Source organism: Rhinichthys klamathensis, unplaced genomic scaffold (assembly GCF_029890125.1).
Source record: "Rhinichthys klamathensis goyatoka isolate OS25496 unplaced genomic scaffold, OSU_Roscu_1.1 h1tg000789l_1, whole genome shotgun sequence".
NCBI classification, from domain to species: domain Eukaryota; kingdom Metazoa; phylum Chordata; class Actinopteri; order Cypriniformes; family Leuciscidae; genus Rhinichthys; species Rhinichthys klamathensis.
Window position 1 is genome coordinate 17,501 of NW_026607185.1, and position 25,000 is coordinate 42,500.

The 25,000-nt window shown below is 40.9% G+C and overlaps 1 protein-coding gene across 1 annotated transcript in view; it reads right to left on the minus strand.

The window, feature by feature from the left end:
• Positions 1 to 1,583: 1,583 nt before the first annotated feature.
• The window catches only part of LOC130077959 (rho GTPase-activating protein SYDE1), a 33,916-nt gene continuing 10,499 nt past the window's right edge, over positions 1,584 to 25,000 (minus strand). The window contains exons 2-9 of the mRNA XM_056243396.1: positions 20,199 to 20,862; positions 20,089 to 20,168; positions 16,322 to 17,200; positions 14,027 to 14,256; positions 13,098 to 13,224; positions 12,784 to 12,953; positions 4,657 to 4,936; positions 1,584 to 2,447 (exon numbers count right to left, since the gene is read on the minus strand). Of these exons, the coding sequence (XP_056099371.1) occupies positions 1,708 to 2,447; positions 4,657 to 4,936; positions 12,784 to 12,953; positions 13,098 to 13,224; positions 14,027 to 14,256; positions 16,322 to 17,200; positions 20,089 to 20,168; positions 20,199 to 20,862 (3,170 nt within the window). The 3' untranslated portion in view covers positions 1,584 to 1,707. The remainder of the gene's footprint in view (positions 2,448 to 4,656; positions 4,937 to 12,783; positions 12,954 to 13,097; positions 13,225 to 14,026; positions 14,257 to 16,321; positions 17,201 to 20,088; positions 20,169 to 20,198; positions 20,863 to 25,000) is intronic.

Consider the following 25,000-nt stretch of genomic DNA (forward strand, 5'->3'; position numbering starts at 1 on the left):
ATGCATCTATCCATATAGATGGATATATTGATATACATACGTCCATATTCCAAAGCGACTTATGATGCAATTAAAGGGATAGTTCACCCAAAAATGAAAATTAGCCCATGATTTACTCTCCCTCAAGTCATCCTAGGTGTATATGACATTCTTCTTTCAGACGAATACAATCAGAGTTATATTCAAAAAATGTCCTGCTCTTCCAAGCTTTATAATGGCAGTGAATGTCTGTTTCTGTTTTGAAGTCCATAAAAGTGCATCCATCCATCATAAAAGTGCATCAATCCATCATAAAAGTGCATCTGTCCATCATAATCACTTTTATCATGGATAGATGCACTTTTATGATGGATAGATGCACTTTTATCATGGATAGATGCACTTTTATGATGGATAGATGCACTTTTATGATGGATAGATGCACTTTTATGATGGATAGATGCACTTTTATGATGGACAGATGCACTTTTATGATGGATAAATGCACTTTTATCATGGATAGATGCACTTTTATCATGGATAGATGCACTTTTATCATGGATAGATGCACTTTTATGATGAATAGATGCACTTTTATGATGGATAGATGCACTTTTATGATGGACAGATGCACTTTTATCATGGATAGATGCACTTTTATCATGGATAGATGCACTTTTATGATGGATAGATGCACTTTTATGATGGATTGATGCACTTTTATGATGGATAGATGCACTTTTATCATGGATAGATGCACTTTTATGATGGATAGATGCACTTTTATCATGGATAGATGCACTTTTATGATGGATAGATGCACTTTTATCATGGATAGATGCACTTTTATGATGGATAGATGCACTTTTATGATGGATAGATGCACTTTTATGATGGATAGATGCACTTTTATGATGGACAGATGCACTTTTATGATGGATAAATGCACTTTTATCATGGATAGATGCACTTTTATCATGGATAGATGCACTTTTATCATGGATAGATGCACTTTTATGATGAATAGATGCACTTTTATGATGGATAGATGCACTTTTATGATGGACAGATGCACTTTTATCATGGATAGATGCACTTTTATCATGGATAGATGCACTTTTATGATGGATAGATGCACTTTTATGATGGATTGATGCACTTTTATGATGGATAGATGCACTTTTATGATGGACAGATGCACTTTTATGATGGACAGATCCACTTTTATGATGGATAGATGCACTTTTATGATGGACAGATGCACTTTTATGATGGATAGATGCACTTTTATGATGGACAGATGCACTTTTATGATGGATAGATGCACTTTTATCATGGATAGATGCACTTTTATGATGAATAGATGCACTTTTATCATGGATAGATGCACTTTTATGATGGATAAATGCACTTTTATCATGGATAGATGCACTTTTATCATGGATAGATGCACTTTTATCATGGATAGATGCACATTTATCATGGATAGATGCACTTTTATCATGGATAGATGCACTTTTATGGACTTAAAACCAAAACAGCCATTCACTTGCATTATAAAGCTTGGAAGAGCCAGGACATTTTTTAATATCACTCTGATTGTATTTGTCTGAAAGAAGAATGTCATATACGGTAATTAAATTTTTGGGTGAACTATCCCTTTAACGTCTAGCATGTAAAACATGCGCAGACATTAGTGTGTGTTATGGATGAGAGAAGTGCTCAGGTTCAGAGGCAGATATTAATTTGTTTGGCTAACTCTCTCTCCAAATCTGAAATCAGAGTGTCAAAGTCCTTCAGACTCAATCGGCACGTGAACGGGGCGTCGAAGTCGAGAGCGAAGTCATCCACGTACAAACCATCGGGCGACGCCCACACGTCCCGCTTCTTCGCCTCGTCCATGTCGTCGTCACTCTCGCTTCCCGCCACCTCGTCGTAATCTGCCTCGTCGTTCGACATGAAGTCCCGCCCACAAACGCTCCAGTCGCCAGCGTATCGGTTACAGGGCGGGCTTTCCAGACGGCCACGCCCCCTACGGGATACAACCGGCTCGTCCTGAAGGCCACGCCCCCTACGGGATACAACCGGCTCGTCCTGAAGGCCACGCCCCCTGCGGGACACAACCGGCTCGTCCTGAAGGCCACGCCCCCTACGGGACACAACCGGCTCGTCCTGAAGGCCACGCCCCCTACGGGACACAACTGACTCGTCCTGAAGGCCACGCCCCCTACGGGACACAACTGACTCGTCCTGAAGGCCACGCCCCCTGCGGGACACAACTGACTCGTCCTGAAGGCCACGCCCCCTGCGGGACACAACCGGCTCGTCCTGAAGGCCACGCCCCCTACGGGACACAACTGACTCGTCCTGAACCGAGGGAAGTGATCGCCGCAGTGAGGAACTCTGGGATACCGGAGAAGAGATGACCTGTGATTGGTCGGAGTCATCAATCACTCGTTCTTTGGGTACTGCGAAGAAACGGACATGAAATGCCGTTACACACTTGATATGTGGCAGATGTTAAAGTCAAGTCAGCTTTATTTCTATAGCGCTTTATACAATACAGATCGTTTAAAAGCAGTTTTAATTCCCCGTAATAAACAGTGTCAATGATGCAAACTTCTGCAAATATGAGACAAATTCAATATGAGACAAATTCAAATGTATAAAGCAGCTCTAAAAAGACAATAGTGTTGTTTTTTCAGCTCAATTCACTTCAGTGTTGAATCAGTTTTGATTCAATTCAATGTTGATTCAATTCAGTTCAATGACAGTGTCGATTTTGCAAAATTCAAATTATGAAACTAATTTGATTCCGTTATAAAGCAGCTTTACTAAAGACAATACTGTCGTTATTCAGCGAGAGTCCCTTCAATGTTGGTTCGATTCAATTTCGATAACACTGTCAGTTCCTTTTTCTATGGAAGCTTGTTTCCGCCACTGAATAAAAAAAATAATTGCGACTTTTTTTCTCACAATTGTGAGATATGAAGTCAGAATTGTGAGAAATAGTCGCAATTGCGAGACATAAAGTCGCAATTATGAGAAATAAAGTCGCAATTGCGAGAAAAAAAAGACAGAATTGAGACTTTTTATCTCACAATTGCGACTTTATTTCTCACAATTCTGACTTCATATCTCGCAATTCTGACTTTATAACATATAATTGCGAGTTTATATCTCGAAATTCTGACATCTTTTCTCAGAATTGTGAGATATAAACTCGCAATTGCGAGATATCAGGCCAATTCTAAGGAAAAAAAAGACTTAACTTTTTTCCCCTCAGAATAGTTTACATCTCACAATTCTGACTTTAACACGCAATTGCGACTTTATATCACGTAATTCTGAGAAATAAAGTCACAATTGCGAGATGTAAACTCGCAATTGTGAGAAAAAAAAAAGTCAGAATTGTGACAGATAAAAAGTCGCAATTACCTTTTTTATTTTTCATTCTGTGGCGGAAACAAGCTTCCATATTTTTCAGCTCAATTCAGTTTTGTTTAGTTCACATCTGATAGTATCAGTGCAATCAAATCAATAATGTAGCTGAATATGAAGTGTCTTTAAGGCCCAACTGAGCATGGCGTGTGTTCGTGCGCTCGCTCGCATCAAACTCTATACACACGGCACATATTTAGACTGATGTTCCATGCAAATCCACAACAGCTGTCGCAGGTTACTGAGATTCCTCCTGCATGTTACACGTGCGGCGTCATGAGAACAGGGGTCAAGGGTCGTAACATGACGCCTAGAGTTCAAACTGTTCGCATGACCTTTTGAGATGCAGCCGATTATTATCAGATTATATGCATGATATTTCATCGCATGAACGTTGCTGGAACGATAATCAAAACCGGAGGACATTCAGAGGAAAGAAGGATGCATGCGACCTCCTTCGTTTTATTCATTGTGCAAGTAAAAATCACCCTCGCGTGACTTCCTGCAGTGCAGAACAGGTTTGAAATGACATTTAACCCTTATCCTTTCCTCGCACTTTGTAACACATCTTTCAAAATGACCCGAAGCCCTAAAATTATGCTTCTTTATTTTTGTCCAGAATGCTTATTTTATTTCATTTTGATTATATTTTTTAATGCAATTTTTTTTGAGTTACCTTTAAATTACTATATTTGATCAATAAATAATAAATAAATAGTCATTTAAAGCACATTCCTCACATTCTTTCAACTTAAATTCAAAATTACTCACAATTTCATGCATAACCCTTTTAATTCAGCTCAAAATATCTTATATTGTGTGTCTTTGCCGACCTCTTGTGGAAAAAAAAATATATATATCATGATATTTCATGACTCTAGATGGGCTTATATCTCTATATGCAGCAGATGAGCTGTTCCGCAGGGTCCTAAAGCCAGTTCCTTTCACTGTGCATTCAGATACACATGTAGACATTATAAAATCATTTTTTGGTAAAGTTTTAGCATTTTTTGTTTGGATTTTGAGCATTTTTTGGTTTTTCCATGTGAACTGAAGCATTCCTGCATTCCTAACGAGGTCAAATTGACCCGCGAGGACAGGATTTGTTACTTTTTTTTTAAATTTCAACCACAACATTTTTTTCTTTATTCGTGGTTCAAGTGCGACAAAAGTCCTGTGGTCTTGGACCCCTCTGATGAACACTCAATTTTTTATATTTTTGGGACACAAACTCACCAGGCCAGAGCTGCAGGAGGTAGTGCAAAGCCTCTATGTGTCGTTTAAAGTCCACGGCGCTGGCGATCTCTTCACTGTGTGCAAAGCTACGCCCTCGAGCGGCCCCGGACCCCATCAGGGCCCCTGACCCGGGGGCCGTCAGCCCGGCCTGCCAGGACTCCTGTGTGGGCGTCAGGAGAACCGGCCCGAAGCACACGGCCAGGTTCTGGCACGTCATCCGGTTGCTGTCGCTGTAGGACGCCACCAGACTCAGATGATCCAGCAAGAAGGACAGAGTTGCCTTCAGAAGACACGAAATCACACACACATCAAACATGATGGAAGTACTAACATTGCTTTACAGTGACTTTTAAAAGTGAAACTGATTTTATGCATTACAGAATTTCCTTCAGAATGACGTGCATTGATGTACACACGGATGCATTAACAGAAACCCTTGTTGTTAGCGACACCGGTGGCCGTTTAGTGAACTGCAGCAGCACTTCCTTTTTGTGCACACGTAACACACACTAGACTGAGCGTGATTCAAGCCTCACGGCGAAGGACACTGGAAACACCTTTGCAGCATTATACTGTTAATGAACATTTACATGAGTATGCAAATATGTGCTGCGTGCTTTCCTCTTAATAACACAAACACAACCAAAATGACAGAAAACAGCAGTTCAGAAAGCATCTGATCACAGAGATGTGGACGTTTGCAGCAGATCTGAGATTCACCGGCCATTTAGGTCATTAAAATTACATTGATATGATAGTTTGATTTTAAAGTATATCTGACACTCTATACAGATCTGACTATGTGAGACTATAGTTTGAATAAAATCCTTTTCTTTGCATGACACATTGACATTACAGCACAGAAAGGCTCTTTCAGCATCATCCTGAACATTGTATAAGCACTCGCTTCAAAAGACAGGCTCTCGGGAGCGTAAACGTCACATCCTTTTGATTTTATGGTCAAGCACTTGCATAGGCTTTCATAGACAACCTGGGCACTCAGGGAAGGTCTTCACACATTTGCAATAAAAAAAAGTGATTAATACTTAAAGATTCTTACATGTAGCTTCTTTAAGAAAGCAAATCGAGCCCATTTTGATTAGACTTCAGAATGCTTAAACATGGTCAAATTATGCAAGCTCCTAAACGTGAGCCATACCTTTCTAAATGAAGAAAAGAGATGAGAAAAGAAAGAGTATACATGTATGAGGGCAGGAGGGGCGGGAGGCTCTCATTCACAATTAGTTTGTTTTGGACGATGTTGGAAACCCTCAGGCTGCTGTTCTGCTGCTCACATGGGACAAACACACACACACACACTCCCTCTCGCATAAACACTTCAGTGCTCTTACATAAAATCACGTCCTCAGGAAGAAGCTCAGACTCACGTCTGGCAGAAACAAGCACAGCCGAGCATGCAAGAAGATCCAATGAAATAACAGTGACAAACAGCTTAAGAAATGAATGAGGAAAAAATCTAAATGTTTGCCATTCTTATTAGATTTGTTTACTCAGAGTAAGGATGCACGGCTCCTTGAGGTCCATTTAAACCTTTCAGAAAACAATAAAATGCAAAAACTGAGATCCAATTGAACAGGCTAGTGTAGATCTTAAAAAAATAAACAGGAAAATTTTAGTCATGTAAATATCTGAATTCAACTATACTTTCTCAATCTTATTCAGAAACGTGATGCATGTGTGTCTATTTATCGACAACATCGTCCAAAACAAACTAATTGTGAATGAGAGCCTCCCGCCCTTTCTTTTCTCATCTCTTTTCTTCCTTTAGAAAGGTATGGCTCACGTTTAGGAGCTTGCATAATTTGACCATGTTTAAGCATCCTGAAGTCTAATCAAAATGGGCTCGATTTGCTTTCTTAAAGAAGCTACATGTAAGAATCTTTAAGTATTAATCACTTTTTTGTTTTATTGCAAATGTGTGAACAGACCTTCCCTGAGTGCCCAGGTTGTCTATGAAAGCCTATGCAAGTGCTTGATGTTAAAATCATAAGGATGTGACGTCTTTTGCTCAATGACACATGAAACTAATGCTTATACAATGTTTAGGGTTACAATCAGATGTAAGATGTAGGCAGATGTAAAATAGCCTACGGCTAACTCTTGTACAATACATCAAATGGCAACATTTATGTTTGAAATTGTACATGGTCCCTAATAAATAAATTAAGTGGAAGAGACTGAATGTTTGCTAAAAAAAGCTTTTCTGAATTTTTTTTTTCATGCACTGAACTTTTTGTTCGATATACATGTAATTTATTATCATTTAACGCCATATCAGCACCAAATGCTTTATTCAAGAGTAATAAAATGTAAAATAATCCTAATAACAACATATTAATGAATTGTATACAATAATTTAACAATATTATAAAATAGATAAATAATTCATACAATAATAATAACCATAACAGTTATATCAAATCTTTCTGCTTGATATTTTATAAAAAAAATTATGAATTAGATGTAATGCACATGTAAATGAATACATGTTTCGGATTGAAAAGTTTAAGGTGGATAATATACTACCGTTCAAAAGTTTTTATTTTGAAAGAAATGAATACTTTTATTCAGTGAAGATAATCTCAAATAAACGCTGTTCTTTTGAACTTTCTATTCATCAAAGAATTCTGAAAAATAAAATGTATGACCGTTTCCACAAAGAAATTAGCAGTTTTCAACATTGATAATAATCATAAATGTTTCTTGAGCATCAGATCATCATATTAGAGTGATTTCTGAAGGATCATGTGACACTGAAGACAGGAGTAATGATGCTGAAAATACAGCTTTGATCACAGGAATAAATTACACTTTACTATATATTCACATAGAAAACAGCTGATTTACATTATAATAATATTTCACTGTTTTTACTATTTTTGATCAGATAAACGCAGCCTTGGTGAGAAGAGACTTTCAGAAACATTAAGTTTTGAATGGCAGTGTAAACAGAACTGAGAATCTGAACTCGACGCCTAATGTCATAAAGCTTGACACCTAATGTCGCCTAATGTCATGAGCTTGACACCTAATGTCGCCTAATGTCATAAAGCTTGACACCTAATGTCGCCTAATGTCATGAGCTTGACACCTAATGTCGCCTAATGTCATGAGCTTGACACCTAATGTCGCCTAATGTCATGAGCTTGACACCTAATGTTGCCTAATGTCATGAGCTTGACACCTAATGTCGCCTAATGTCATAAAGCTTGACACCTAATGTCGCCTAATGTCATGAGCTTGACACCTAATGTCGCCTAATGTCATAAAGCTTGACACCTAATGTCGCCTAATGTCATGAGCTTGACACCTAATGTCGCCTAATGTCATGAGCTTGACGCCTAATGTCATGAGCTTGACACCTAATGTTGCCTAATGTCATGAGCTTGACACCTAATGTCGCCTAATGTCATAAAGCTTGACACCTAATGTCGCCTAATGTCATGAGCTTGACACCTAATGTCGCCTAATGTCATAAAGCTTGACACCTAATGTCGCCTAATGTCATGAGCTTGACACCTAATGTCGCCTAATGTCATGAGATTGACACCTAATGTCGCCTAATGTCATGAGCTTGACACCTAATGTTGCCTAATGTCATAAAGCTTGACACCTAATGTCGCCTAATGTCATGAGCTTGACACCTAATGTCGCCTAATGTCATGAGCTTGACACCTAATGTCGCCTAATGTCATAAAGCTTGACACCTAATGTTGCCTAATGTCATGAGCTTGACACCTAATGTCGCCTAATGTCATGAGATTGACACCTAATGTCGCCTAATGTCATGAGCTTGACACCTAATGTTGCCTAATGTCATAAAGCTTGACACCTAATGTCGCCTAATGTCATGAGCTTGACACCTAATGTCGCCTAATGTCATGAGCTTGACACCTAATGTTGCCTAATGTCATGAGCTTGACACCTAATGTCGCCTAATGTCATGAGCTTGACACCTAATGTCGCCTAATGTCATGAGCTTGACACCTAATGTTGCCTAATGTCATGAGCTTGACACCTAATGTCGCCTAATGTCATAAAGCTTGACACCTAATGTCGCCTAATGTCATGAGCTTGACACCTAATGTCGCCTAATGTCATAAAGCTTGACACCTAATGTCGCCTAATGTCATGAGCTTGACACCTAATGTCGCCTAATGTCATGAGCTTGACGCCTAATGTCATGAGCTTGACACCTAATGTTGCCTAATGTCATGAGCTTGACACCTAATGTCGCCTAATGTCATAAAGCTTGACACCTAATGTCGCCTAATGTCATGAGCTTGACACCTAATGTCGCCTAATGTCATAAAGCTTGACACCTAATGTCGCCTAATGTCATGAGCTTGACACCTAATGTCGCCTAATGTCATGAGCTTGACGCCTAATGTCATGAGCTTGACACCTAATGTTGCCTAATGTCATGAGCTTGACACCTAATGTCGCCTAATGTCATGAGCTTGACACCTAATGTCGCCTAATGTCATGAGCTTGACACCTAATGTCGCCTAATGTCATGAGCTTGACACCTAATGTTGCCTAATGTCATAAAGCTTGACACCTAATGTCGCCTAATGTCATGAGCTTGACACCTAATGTCGCCTAATGTCATGAGCTTGACACCTAATGTCGCCTAATGTCATGAGCTTGACACCTAATGTCGCCTAATGTCATGAGCTTGACACCTAATGTCGCCTAATGTCATGAGCTTGACACCTAATGTTGCCTAATGTCATGAGCTTGACACCTAATGTCGCCTAATGTCATAAAGCTTGACACCTAATGTCGCCTAATGTCATGAGCTTGACACCTAATGTCGCCTAATGTCATAAAGCTTGACACCTAATGTCGCCTAATGTCATGAGCTTGACACCTAATGTCGCCTAATGTCATAAACTCTTGACACCTAATGTCGCCTAATGTCATAAACTCTTGACACCTAATGTCGCCTAATGTCATAAACTCTAGACACCTAATGTCGCCTAATGTCATGAGCTTGACACCTAATGTCGCCTAATGTCATGAGCTTGACACCTAATGTTGCCTAATGTCATGAGCTTGACACCCAATGTCGCCTAATGTCATGAGCTTGACACCTAATGTTGCCTAATGTCATGAGCTTGACACCTAATGTCGCCTAATGTCATGAGCTTGACACCTAATGTTGCCTAATGTCATGAGCTTGACACCTAATGTTGCCTAATGTCATGAGCTTGACACCTAATGTCGCCTAATGTCATAAACTCGACACCTAATGTCGCCTAATGTCCTAAACTCTTGACACCTAATGTCGCCTAATGTCATAAACTCTTGACACCTAATGTCGCCTAATGTCATAAACTCTTGACACCTAATGTCGCCTAATGTCATAAACTCTTGACACCTAATGTCGCCTAATGTCATAAACTCTTGACACCTAATGTCGCCTAATGTCATGAGCTTGACACCTAATGTCGCCTAATGTCATGAGCTTGACACCTAATGTCGCCTAATGTCATGAGCTTGACACCCAATGTCGCCTAATGTCATGAGCTTGACACCTAATGTTGCCTAATGTCATGAGCTTGACACCTAATGTCGCCTAATGTCATGAGCTTGACACCTAATGTTGCCTAATGTCATGAGCTTGACACCTAATGTTGCCTAATGTCATGAGCTTGACACCTAATGTCGCCTAATGTCATAAACTCGACACCTAATGTCGCCTAATGTCATAAACTCTTGACACCTAATGTCGCCTAATGTCATAAACTCTTGACACCTAATGTCGCCTAATGTCATAAACTCTTGACACCTAATGTCGCCTAATGTCATAAACTCTTGACACCTAATGTCGCCTAATGTCATAAACTCTTGACACCTAATGTCGCCTAATGTCATGAGCTTGACACCTAATGTCGCCTAATGTCATGAGCTTGACACCTAATGTTGCCTAATGTCATGAGCTTGACACCCAATGTCGCCTAATGTCATGAGCTTGACACCTAATGTTGCCTAATGTCATGAGCTTGACACCTAATGTCGCCTAATGTCATGAGCTTGACACCTAATGTTGCCTAATGTCATGAGCTTGACACCTAATGTTGCCTAATGTCATGAGCTTGACACCTAATGTCGCCTAATGTCATAAACTCGACACCTAATGTCGCCTAATGTCATAAACTCTTGACACCTAATGTCGCCTAATGTCATAAACTCTTGACACCTAATGTCGCCTAATGTCATAAACTCTTGACACCTAATGTCGCCTAATGTCATAAACTCTTGACACCTAATGTCGCCTAATGTCATAAACTCTTGACACCTAATGTCGCCTAATGTCATGAGCTTGACACCTAATGTTGCCTAATGTCATGAGCTTGACACCTAATGTTGCCTAATGTCATGAGCTTGACACCTAATGTCGCCTAATGTCATGAGCTTGACACCTAATGTCGCCTAATGTCATGAGCTTGACACCTAATGTTGCCTAATGTCATGAGCTTGACACCTAATGTTGCCTAATGTCATGAGCTTGACACCTAATGTTGCCTAATGTCATGAGCTTGACACCTAATGTTGCCTAATGTCATGAGCTTGACACCTAATGTCGCCTAATGTCATGAGCTTGACACCTAATGTCGCCTAATGTCATGAGCTTGACACCTAATGTCATGAGCTTGACACCTAATGTCGCCTAATGTCATGAGCTTGACACCTAATGTCGCCTAATGTCATGAGCTTGACACCTAATGTTGCCTAATGTCATGAGCTTGACACCTAATGTCGCCTAATGTCATGAGCTTGACACCTAATGTCATGAGCTTGACACCTAATGTTGCCTAATGTCATGAGCTTGACACCTAATGTTGCCTAATGTCATGAGCTTGACACCTAATGTCGCCTAATGTCATGAGCTTGACACCTAATGTCATGAGCTTGACACCTAATGTTGCCTAATGTCATGAGCTTGACACCTAATGTTGCCTAATGTCATGAGCTTGACACCTAATGTCACATGTTGCCTAATGTCATGAGCTTGACACCTAATGTCGCCTAATGTCATGAGCTTGACACCTAATGTTGCCTAATGTCATGAGCTTGACACCTAATGTCGCCTAATGTCATGAGCTTGACACCTAATGTTGCCTAATGTCATGAGCTTGACACCTAATGTCGCCTAATGTCATGAGCTTGACACCTAATGTTGCCTAATGTCATGAGCTTGACACCTAATGTCGCCTAATGTCATGAGCTTGACACCTAATGTCGCCTAATGTCATGAGCTTGACACCTAATGTTGCCTAATGTCATGAGCTTGACACCTAATGTCGCCTAATGTCATGAGCTTGACACCTAATGTCGCCTAATGTCATGAGCTTGACACCTAATGTCATGAGCTTGACACCTAATGTCGCCTAATGTCATGAGCTTGACACCTAATGTCGCCTAATGTCATGAGCTTGACACCTAATGTTGCCTAATGTCATGAGCTTGACACCTAATGTCGCCTAATGTCATGAGCTTGACACCTAATGTCATGAGCTTGACACCTAATGTTGCCTAATGTCATGAGCTTGACACCTAATGTTGCCTAATGTCATGAGCTTGACACCTAATGTCGCCTAATGTCATGAGCTTGACACCTAATGTCATGAGCTTGACACCTAATGTTGCCTAATGTCATGAGCTTGACACCTAATGTTGCCTAATGTCATGAGCTTGACACCTAATGTCACATGTTGCCTAATGTCATGAGCTTGACACCTAATGTCGCCTAATGTCATGAGCTTGACACCTAATGTTGCCTAATGTCATGAGCTTGACACCTAATGTCGCCTAATGTCATGAGCTTGACACCTAATGTTGCCTAATGTCATGAGCTTGACACCTAATGTCGCCTAATGTCATGAGCTTGACACCTAATGTTGCCTAATGTCATGAGCTTGACACCTAATGTCACATGTTGCCTAATGTCATGAGCTTGACACCTAATGTCGCCTAATGTCATGAGCTTGACACCTAATGTCGCCTAATGTCATGAGCTTGACACCTAATGTCGCCTAATGTCATGAGCTTGATGCCTAATGTCATGAGCTTGACACACACTCAGACTGGATGCATCACCTTCTCTGCTTCAGGAAGACATTGCAACAGAGCCACAGTGTTCTGTGATCGCTGAGCGTCGCTGTCGTGTCTACAGGCCGGCCGAACCATCATGGCCTCTAACACCACTTCATACAGGGTCCTCGTGATGAGAGGAGACGGCAGCTCGCGCAGGTAGTCCTTCAGGATGCCTGAACACAAAATTAAAAAACAATCCATATTTTCATCTACAGATTTAATTGCATGTTATTTGTGTATATTTTCATACATGCATATTATTGTTCCCTACTTGAGTTTGTAAATTGATATTGTTCAATAAAATCAGGTGGACTGACCGGTGATGACATTGACGTCGGGATAGAGCTCGTCGTTTAAGGAAACTGCGGCACTGTCTTTCTCAAACGCATCGCGCAATTCCTTCTTCACTGCTGCAGAACCACAGAGACGATACAACCCCACCACCTACACACACACACACACACACACACACACACACACACACAGAGTCTTTTTACAATCACTACGACACATTTCTCAATACTTAGATCTATTATGCAAAGTCTTGATGTTGTTTCAGGCTCTACTAGAACAGGTTTTCCTGCTTGAATGCTGATTATTCTCCTCATATTCTCCATTGTTGCGGCTCCTCTCTTCCCAGTCTGTCAGTAACGCTCTGTTTACTTCCTGTCTCTATGAAGCCCCTCCTCCTGAAAAGCACACTGTGCTCTGATTGGTCGGCTGGAGCAGTGTGCTGTGATTGGTCGAGCGCTTCGAGTGTGTTTGGGAAATGTCCCGCTCTTCCCATAACCGCCAGTTTAACACACTACTAACTAACTCAACCAGGCCCCGCCCCTTTATTCTGCACATGAATTATTATAATGAGGAATATTGTGACGTGTTCGTTCCCGGAAGAAACTCAAGACTACAATGGAGGCGTTTCAGGAGTTCAGAAACACACTGGAGAGACTTTGTGAACCTTTTTAATGCTCAAACAGAAACATTAGATAAAGAAAGTTGTAAAAAAAGCAGAATAGGACTCCTTTAACTGCAGTGCCAAGCTGAAAGTTGGTGTGAAGAGTTTTGAAAAAGTGACCCAAGTATTGAGAAATAATAATTAGTGCTGGGCAAAGATTAATCGCATCCAAAATAAACGTTTGTGTACAAAAATAATTAATTTGATTATTCATATAATTAATCGTTGCCCAGCACTAATAAAAATCTGTAAATGCACGCCAGGTCGGACAGATGTCTGAGTTGGTCTCACCCTCAGTCCTCTCCTCTCGATCTCAGAAACACACTTCTGAATGATCAGAGGCACTCCGAGCGCCGACGCTTCTTTCTCCACCAGGGGGCGCAGCTCCACCCCGAACACTGTAGGGGGGGGCAGGTCACTGAGGCGCGGGAACGGGGTCACGAACTGCTCCAGCAGGGTCAGCTTCACATACAGCAAACCACGAGGCTCCAGACGAACACACAGCTGCTGACTGCGAGAAGCTGCGGGAGAGAGAGACAGAGAGAGAGACAGAGAGAGAGAGAGAGACAGAGAGAGAGACAGAGAGAGAGAGAGAGAGAGAGAGAGACAGAGAGAGAGAGAGAGAGAGACAGAGAGAGAGAGAGAGAGAGAGAGAGAGAGAGAGAGAGAGAGATAGACATTAGGACGTTATGACTACTATTATTACCACTAAATTATGATCATCCACTATGAGGACATTAGAGGGACATTTTATACAAAATGTGAAATACTTTGCCCTAACTTCATAAAGTGAAACAATAAAACAACTTCAACATTTATTAGGTGAAAAAGGAGATTGTATTCTACTAGCAGCAACACATACTGAAGCCTGTCACACACAGAGGGAGGAGTCGACTAATCAGTGATGCGCTCTCACACACACACACACACACTGAATTCTAAATTGTTCATAGAGTTCTGAAATGTTGATTAAATTGTTCTACTTACCCTTTCATTTTATTTTTTAATTTATCTATTTATTTATTTTATGTATGTATACATATGACTATTGGAAATACATTCAAATAATTGTCATGTCAATAAAGCACATTTGAATTGAATTGAGAGAGAGAAGATAAAGAGATAAGAGGCTCAGTGCAAGATCAGAGCCAATGCAGGCTATGACTGGGTGGTATGGTTGTATACACAGTGAAAGGGTAAACTTTGTTATATAAAGGTAGATATATTTGCTATTAAAAGGCAGGAATGCTTTACATTATTTACATTGAAGAGACGTGAGGAACATGTTCCAAATGCTTGGAAGTAGCAACAGATAATTTTTTACATAGTGTGCCCTTTATCCGAGTGAAACGGAAGAACGAAAAATTATTTAAATTTAAATGTAGGGCGGGGCTTGGTTCAATCCACCAACTATTGATTGGATGGAGGCGGATCTGAATGCAAGTTTGCAGTCGATTGTAAGAAAGATCAGCACGAGATGATCGGAGAAGTCTAGCATACGTCACCAGAGAGAAGTCAGTCGTTTCACCGGAAGATTTGATTAAACTTTACAACGTCAAAACATAAAAAAAAGAAACATATACACGGATGAGTTACCAATAATTTTCATTTATAAAAAAAATGGTGAATTTCCATTTTTTTAATGCTGACTTTAAGGGGTGGTTTGTTAGTCTAAACACAAAGTAGAGTTCAGTTGCTTATGGTTTGCAATGTGACGAGTTACAATAGAATAAAAATAAAAAAATAATTCTGTCATCATTTACTCACCCTTATGTCATTTCAAATACGCAAGACTTTCGTACATCTTTCGTAACACAAATGAAGATATCTTCATTTATAGAGAATTTATGCCCCTCCATTGAAAGTCTATTTACCCAAAACGTTCATGCAGGCTTTTGTTCACATATAAACATTGTTCAGCGAATATAAAAGTCCTGTTTACACCTGGTATTAAGATGCGTTTCCGTCAATCCGATCGTAAGTGGACGATGTTAAATACAGGTGTAAACAGGGTCTAAAACGTTTTCAGCTCGTCCTCTTTTAACCACTGCAAGAGGTAGTCGAAAACGCATTGCAAACTGGATTGCTTTTGTAGTGTAAACGCTCATGTGGTCGAAGCTGCTGATCTGCGTGTGTTCGTGTTCATATGGAAATTACGTGAGCTTATTTTGTCCATTAGATTGAAAGATCTGAAAAAGCCCATAGATTTACCCGCCCATAGACCCTCCCCTCAAAGAAATCAGGACAGAAGTGGTTTGAAGTGGACGAACGAGACGGATTAAAACACCAGGTGTAAACGAGAATGTCTTTCCCTCGTCTACTTGTAAACCGATTGACCAAAACTTAATACCAGGTGTAAACAGGGCCAAAGAGAAGCTCAACTCTCCTAGCTTGATGTGTTCTGAAGATAAACAAAAGTCTTACAGGTTTGGAAAAAAATGAGGGTGAGTAATTGATGACAGAGTTTTCATTTTTGGTAAAACTAATCCTTTAAAAAGCAGCTTCAAAAATGGCTCATCTAATCAGACTTTAGAGAACTATCAGTTTCATCGTGGGACTTGATTCACAAATGGTTGGTTCTCTTACCCTTGAAGAGGGACGGTATAGCCACAGCGCCCAGACAGCAAACCCGGTTACGCGTGGGAGCTGCCAGCGCGCAAGACCCGATGTTAGCGCTAGCAGTCGTTGGCGTTAAGATGACCAGTTTGAGCAGCCGTGCCCTCTCGAGCTCCAGGTTAAAGGTGTGGTTTAGTGGGAGACACGCTCCTCGACAAGTTAGCAGGGACGTTCGAGCCCGGGTCACCCCGTCCACTTGAATGGCACAGAAGACTTCTTTATTAGCATCGATCCGAGGGCATCGGAGTAGCTCTTCGACTCCCAGCAAATGCACCGTGAGCAGCCCTGAGAGTCTCTGAGCACAGCGAGGCTGATCCGTCAGCGAGTACAAGCGGAATGACTCCGCGTCTGCCACAGCGAGTGAATCCTGTGGTACACGGTGTGGTGGAGGTGTAGGTGAGCCTTTCGACCCCTGACCCTTTGGCAGGAGTTCAGGTGAGTCTCCATCGCTAAGATACCCTCCTTTACTAGCAGAGCTCATTCGAGAGGATCGACGTCTTGGCCTTGCGGGTGCACTGGAGTCCAGGTGGTACTTGCTGATGATGTTGGATGATTCTTTGCATGCATTTGGTGGTAAAGCCTCATCTGAGGCTCCCGGTGCACTGCTGGCATTTCCTTGGCTCTGTCCATGACGCTGATTACGGGATGAGCGCAGGCTAAGCTTCCGCCTTAGTTCTGGGAGTTTCCGCATCTTCATAGAGAGCCGCCGAACCGTTCCTGGAGACTTGATCTTGTCGATCACACTGCTGCCATTTCCACCCTCTCCTGGGCTTCTCTTTGGTGTCGCCGAACTGTCAGAGTTCACAACACTTGCAGAGCTAATACAGTCCGACTGTAGCGTAACCAGATCTGAACCCAAAGAAACACACTGTTAGAAACTTACAAGGAATTACAACTTTTAAGATGTTCCTACAACCAAGTTGTGCTTTAGTATCCTAGTAGTCAGTGTCAAAACATAGTAAGATGCCTTGCTGTTAGGCAGCACACTAGGTAACAGAAATGAAACCTTATAAACCAGGGGAGTTCAATCCTGATCCTGGAAGGCCAACTTACTTCTGTAGGCTCCAATACACCTGCCTGGAAGTTTCTAGTGATCCTAAAGACCTTGATGAGCTGATCTAGGTGTGTTTAATTAGGGCTAGAACTGAACTCGGCCGGAAGGTGGCCCTCCAGGAGGCGATTTTTTTTTTTTGCAGGGTGGTAGGGGAAGACTCGTTAATATTCATTGGGGAACTAATCCCTGATTGGCTCGCCGTGACACATCTCTAATGAGATGTGGTAGAGAAAACAGACATCGTCTCCTTCATGACAACATACACTTTCGCGAAGGTAAGGCATACCTGTCAACATTTGGTTATCCAAATCCGGAAGATTTGTGCTGAGACCGCTCACGAACTTCGCAAACTTCTGTATCTTTGCGGGGACATTGTCTTGATCTGCCACGTCAATCTGAGTGACGCGTGACAGCGAACCAACTGCGGATTAGTTCCCCAATGAATATTAGTCTTCCCCTACCACCCTACAAAAAAAAAAAGTTTGCCTACAGGAGCAGGATTGGACACCCCACCATAAACTGATTTGCAATGATGAGATGGAATTAGATCCACTTTCCTGTAGACTTTAGCCCCAACACTTATCAAACACACCTGAACATGGTAATTAAGGTCTTTAGGATAACTAGAAAGTTACAGGCAGATACGTTTTTTATCACGGTTTGAGCTAAACTCTGCAGGACAGTAGGCATCGAGGGCCAGAGTTGTGCCGAATCCGATCCCTTCTACAGAGACTCTACTCGCAGGACAGTGTCCCTCCAGGACCAAAGTTGCCTATCCCAGCTCTACATCAAGGATGGGCAACTCTGGCACTCAAGATCCACTTTCTTGTAGACTTTAGCCCCAACACTTATCAAACACACCTGAATATGCAAATTAAGGTCTTCAGACAGCTATAGGCAGGTGAGTTTGGTCAGGGTTGAAGCTAAACTCTGCAGGACAGTAGGCCTCAAGGGCCAGAGTTGTGCCGAGTCCGACCCCTGCTCTACGTAGGCAGTAAAACAGTGGTTCAACATGTAAAGTGCTCCAGAGACTCTACTCGCAGGACAGTGACCCTCCAGGACCAAAGTTGCCCATCCCAGCTCTACATCAAGAATGGGCAACTCTGGCCCTCAAGATCCACTTTCCTGTAGACTTTAGCCCTAATACTTATCAAACACACCTGAATATGCAATTAAAGGTCTTCAGACAGCTATAGACAGGTGAGTTTGGTCAGGGTTGAAGCTAAACTCTGCAGGACAGTAGGCCTCAAGGGCCAGAGTTGTGCCGAGTCCGACCCCTGCTCTACGTAGGCAGTAAAACAGTGGTTCAACATGTAAAGTGCTCCAGAGACTCTACTCGCAGGACAGTGACCCTCCAGGACCAAAGTTGCCCATCCCAGCTCTACATCAAGAATGGGCAACTCTGGCCCTCAAGATCCACTTTCCTGTAGACTTTAGCCCTAATACTTATCAAACACACCTGAATATGCAATTAAAGGTCTTCAGACAGCTATAGACAGGTGAGTTTGGTCAGGGTTGAAGCTAAACTCTGCAGGACAGTAGGCCTCAAGGGCCAGAGTTGTGCCGAGTCCGACCCCTGCTCTACGTAGGCAGTAAAACAGTGGTTCAACATGTAAAGTGCTCCAGAGACTCTCCTCGCAGAACAGTGACCCTCCAGGACCAAAGTTGCCCATCCCAGCTCTACATCAAGAATGGGCAACTCTGGCCCTCAAGATCCACTTTCCTGTAGACTTTAGCCCTAATACTTATCAAACACACCTGAATATGCAATTGAAGGTCTTCAGACAGCTATAGGCAGGTGAGTTTTTATCAGGTTTGGAGCTAAACTCTGCAGGACAGTAGGCTTCGAGGGCCAGAGTTGTGCCGAGTCTGACCCCTGCTCTACATAGGCAGTAAAACAGTGCTTCAAGTCAAATCAAGTCAAGTCACCTTCATTTATATAGCCCTTTTACCAATATAGATCGTTTCAAAGCAGCTTTACAGTGATAATAGGAAATTAAAGTAACAGAGATTGTTTAGGCTGTACAGCAGCTTTAGAATAAAGTTATTGTCCAGCTAAAGTTAGTTTTAATTGATTTACTTCCATTGCAAAGATCATTAGTTATTAACTTAGGGGCCGCTTACACAACACCGTTTCAACCGAAACCTTTTAATGAAAAAAGTAATAATAAAGCGATATAGAGTTTGACATTAGTATGTCACTAGGCTAAAGACGTGATACTGGTTAGCATAAAAATACATACAAATATTGGGTAAAGCATTCAGTTTCTAATTATATTGAACTATTTGTGTATTCAGGGATTGCCTTCTCCACAACTGTTGCCGACTTCGAATTTGACCAAAAGAAGGTATCTTAAAAGGCAGGCCTATTATAATTATGCTGCCTACTTTTTGAAAGAGCCTCTAGAACACATATATGATGCCATCAAATTCTGTCTAGGTAGGCAGCTCACTAGGTTTTAGAAAAGAACTTATAATTACATGTAATGTGGTTGCTTTCAATCCCATTTTTTCTAAATTTGTGAACGCCAAACACAATCAGCATAGCATAACACAGCATGTCAGTCTACTTACTATAAATATCATTTCAAAACAGCACTTCTCATTTTAAGGCCAGCTGTGTGTGCTGGAAATGCATCTTAGCTTGTGACAAACTCTTACATAATGGAAAATCTGACCATACCCGAACTATCCGTCCTGATTAAGTCGACTTCAGTTTGAATGTCTCTCGTTTGATTGGTCAAACCCCCTGATCGTTTCTGGTCTCTTTTCTCCTTTGCCAACCCCTCATTTTCTCTCTTTCTCCACGGGTCTCCGTATTTTTCCTGATCTGCTTCTCCGCTGGCCCTTAAGTCGTCCTCTTCAGGAATGGGGTTGTACCAAATGTTTCCGTCTCCATCCGGGCCCTGTCGCCACTCTGTGATTCTGGTTGGATTCTGGGCCTCATCTGATGCCTGGGGCTTTCCTGTGGACAGTACCCAGGCTCGACTGCTCCTGTCCAGGTGCTGGAGGTAAGCGCCTTGCCCAGAGATCTTTGCTGAGCTGGAAGAGACACACACATCCATAAAGGTCGTAGATGAAGGGGTCAACTCCGGTAAACCGGCCTCAACCGAGTTGCACGGTGCGCTGGAATATCCAAACTCCAATTCAAGATCATTCCGATTTCTCTTCAAGCCATCCTCACTTAAAGTTTGTTGGTTCCAGGGCTGTTTTGAGACCTCAGCCTTTCCAGAGCACAAATCCCAGTCCTGTGGCCCGTAGACCAGGCCAGGACACAGATCTGTGCCAACTGGGTCTCTGCAAGTGGAGGGAAGTTTGGCCCAGTTCTGTTTTTTGGAGACGGTGATCTGGGAGCGTCTGGTACACTCCTCTCGCTCTGGGCTCTCGGTCTCAGCGTGACCTGAGGTGGATCCAGTTGATGGAGGACTTTGGAAAAGTTCCACCTTTTCTGTCACTTCTAAAGCAGAGGAAAGAAAACAGCCATTATTATCATAGCAGGGAGTATTTGGCCTTATTTGGTGTTGAAATAGTTGTCTGGATTGGAGTGACTAACATGAAGAATTGATCACTGGAGACTTGCAACATTCAGAAACAGCAAATACCACAAGTAAAAGTGGAACTGGGGGCTATTAACCTTTACAGGGTTTGCTTCCTCCCTAAAACAACATTTCTGAGATGAGTTTACAGTGACGTAGAGCTGCGAAGAGAGAGGGCGACTGGAAAGAATTAAAATAAGACCTAAGAGGAGGGGTGAAGATATTTACCATCTCCTTCACCCTCGGCTCCCTCTCCCTCCCATCTTGCAAATCTGGAAGTTTCTCCAAACTCCCTCCTCCCGTTTTCCCCTTACTCACTCACTCTCTCTCTCTCTCTGTTCTTTCCCCTCTTGAAATTATGAACGTGGCTTGTGACACACAGTTAGCCAAATATCTTATCCACTTCCAGAAGCCATGAATAACTCGTGTGTGTGTGTGTGTGTGTTGCGCATTATCTCTGTTGGCTTGCATGACTCTGGAAGTGCTGAATAAAAACATCTCTTTAGTCAGCACTGCTCATGAGTGTATTGCTAGTTTAGAAGGCCAAGACAACATTCAACAATCAAACGCCTAAACCACTAACGCTGCTTAAACACCGCACAAAGATGTGGCGAAAGGTTTGATAGATAGAAACATGCAAGTCTATTTCAAGGGTGCGGAAAGAGCCAGGTCAGTTGGGAACACAGGATTTCCGAGCACACAACAGAAACCGCTCATCTGAAATTTTCTTTGGTCATCATTGATGGTCGTACAAACATTGAATTAGAAGTTTTCCTGAAACACACTCTTGATGTAGGCATCGCAGACCTTGTGTTTGAAGAGTAACCTCTATGTTTCAAAAACTTTTCTTTCTCAATCAATATCCTCGTTCACTCTGAAATGTGCCACATTACAGAAGCCAAATTGACTTTAAGCTGAAAACAGAAAGACACAGATCTCTTTATGCTTCCCTGAACAGGAAGTGTTACAGTAGTTTAAGTGACTTCCTGTTATGCCAAAGCAGCCAAGAAAAAGAGGGAGAGAAACAGAAAGCAACAAGCTAGAGCTACACATATCGCAGACGTAAATGCACAGACTGAGAGAAGGTGCAGAAGAGATTCATTTGATTTACATTGGCAGACTTTTATCCATGCATTCCCTGGGAATCAAACCCATGACATTAGCATTACTAGCACCATTCTTCAGCTACAGGAAAGCATGTACAGTCAAACCTACATTTATACACACACCTTCAACCTTTCTCACACTATCACAGTTTATTCGTTATATAGAAAATGTTAGTAAAATCTGAGCAGAACTCAGAGTTATTAAATCAGTGGATATTTGACTGGTTTTGTCCGTCCTTCTATTAGACTCTCACACATGAATTATGTTGAATATCTGTCAGCTGTTAAATTTAACTCCACAATTAGATAATACCAGTTTAGCTCAACCAGTGACCAAGCAATGCTTCATGTTGTTCAGTGTGTGTGTAAAAAGAGCATTAGCAATTACAGAAAACACACTGAAGAAAACACGATCAGCTCAAAGTGGAGGGATAGTTTTGGGTGTAATATGTCATAGTTTACTTTATTTTGCTCTCCTCACTTACAGAAATGAACTATAGTGTCCTGCACACACTAGTGAAAAAAAAAAAAAGTAAAATTTATATCTGGTGTCTGAATAATTTTTGGTTTGACTGTATTCAAAGATGCAAAAATTAGGATGAAGAATAAAGAAAAAGGTTTACACATGGAAATACAACAAGCCAAAACAGGGAGCGATGTGAGTGAGAAACACACAGCTGTTGGGCCGCTGAGAGGATTCAATGAGCGGTCTGTGCTGAGGGCTTTCCTTCACAGCTGGACACACACACTTAACCCTATTCACTATTCATTACAACACCCCAAAATACACACGCTCACACAAAGCCCACTCTCACGGCCGGCATGCTGGACTCACCCTTCACCTCTGACGCCACAGTGTGTGTGTGTTTATGAAGCCGTCTCTGGGTCTAAACAGCACATTGATAAACTGGCCTTTCTCTATTTAGTTTGTTACGACTTTAAATAGCGACGTGCACCAAACCCAAGACTGACGAACCGTTAGAGCTTCAGTTCAGCCATTTATAGATCTCTTTAAATCTCTTCTTAAAACATGCTTTTACTTGATTATTCATTTTATTTCTTTATTTTTGTATTTAAAGTGTGTAGTTTTCTCTGTTGTTATGTTTGCCTGTAAAGCGCAACTTTTAAAGGCGCTATATAAAATAAAATGTATTATTATTATTATAATATCGACTAGGCCGATTGATCAAACAGCAGATGTTTATCCATTTTTACATTATTGGAGAAGTAACAGAAGTGTTGAGGACTAAAATACAGATAAAGTGTATTTTTCAGGGTTTCAGATTTGTGTGTCTTTCACATTTTTTCTTTAAGGCACTGAATGTTAAACTGCGGAATTGCATTCACTTGAGGAAAAAAAATCGACTCTGTTTTTCTGAATTAACGAGTTAATTATCTCAGAATTACGAGAATTTTTCATGGAAAAAAGTTTTTGCTCTGTTTTTCTGAATTAACGAGTTAATTATCTCAGAATTACGAGATAATTTTTCATGGTAAAAAGTTTTTGCTCTGTTTTTCTGAATTAACGAGTTAATTATCTCAGAATTACGAGAATTTTTCATGGAAAAAAAGTTTTTGCTCTGTTTTTCTGAATTAACGAGTTAATTATCTCATAATTACGAGATAATTTTTCATGGTAAAAAGTTTTTGCTCTGTTTTTCTGAATTAACGAGTTAATTATCTCAGAATTACGAGATAATTTTCATGGAAAAAAGTGTTTGATCTATTTTTCTGAATTAACGAGTTAATTATCTCAGAATTACGAGATAATTTTTCATGGAAAAAAGTTTTTGCTCTGTTTTTCTGAATTAACGAGTTAATTAGCTCCGAATTACGAGAGAATTTTTCATGGAAAAAAAGTTTTTGCTCTGTTTTTCTGAATTAATGAGTTAATTAGCTCAGAATTACGAGAGAATTTTTCATGGAAAAAAAGTTTTTGCTCTGTTTTTCTGAATTAACGAGTTAATTATCTCAGAATTACGAGATAATTTTTCATGGAAAAAAGTTTTTGCTCTGTTTTTCTGAATTAACGAGTTAATTATCTCGGAATTACGAGATATTTTTCATGGAAAAAAAGTTTTTGCTCTGTTTTTCTGAATTAACGAGTTAATTATCTCAGAATTATGAGATATTTTTCATGGAAAAAAAGTTTTTGCTCTGTTTTTCTGAATTAACAAGTAACTCATTAATTCATAAAAACAGAGTGAAAAAAAAAATTTCAAGAAAAAATTCTCTCATAATTCTGAGATAATTAACTCATTAATTCAGAAAAACAGAGTAGATTTTTTTTCCTCAAGTGAATGCAATACGCTTCCGTATTAAACTGCATCAAACACAGATCAAATGTACCTCTAATGCATGACAGATTTATAGTCAGTTTGTTGAATGATAAAATGTGATGAATAATCCAGACTGAAAAGGCTGTTTGTTAGTGTGTTTGTTTACCATGTTTGGCAGTGTGTGAAATAATTAGTGAAAATGTTTGCTGAGAATATTCACGGCGTAACGGTTAAAGAGTTTTTCCCAGAATGCCGATCTCTCCCCCCTTCATTCGCCCACATAATTTGAGACATCCGGTCGCTGTATTTGCTCTGAAAACACAAGCCAAACTATTAATAATCACATCAGGAAAGACTAAAAACATGCAAGCAGATCTTCTGTTTCAGGACATTTATATCTCAACGCACTGAGAGTTATTTGCCCCCATCAGAACAGCAATAATAAACATGCATGATCATTTAAACTCCACATTTGAGCCTGCTGAAGACGTCAGATCAGATCTGAGGAGAGCAGACTGAGAGGAAACTCGCTCATAAACATCTGCAGTTATTGAGTAATATGACTTTATCTGATGGTCAGACTCTTCGGCTAGAGCAGAAACACGAGACCAGTGCGAGTTCAAGAGAGCTAGACGAGAAAACAACAATAACGTGTGTGTCATCTGAAGGCCTCG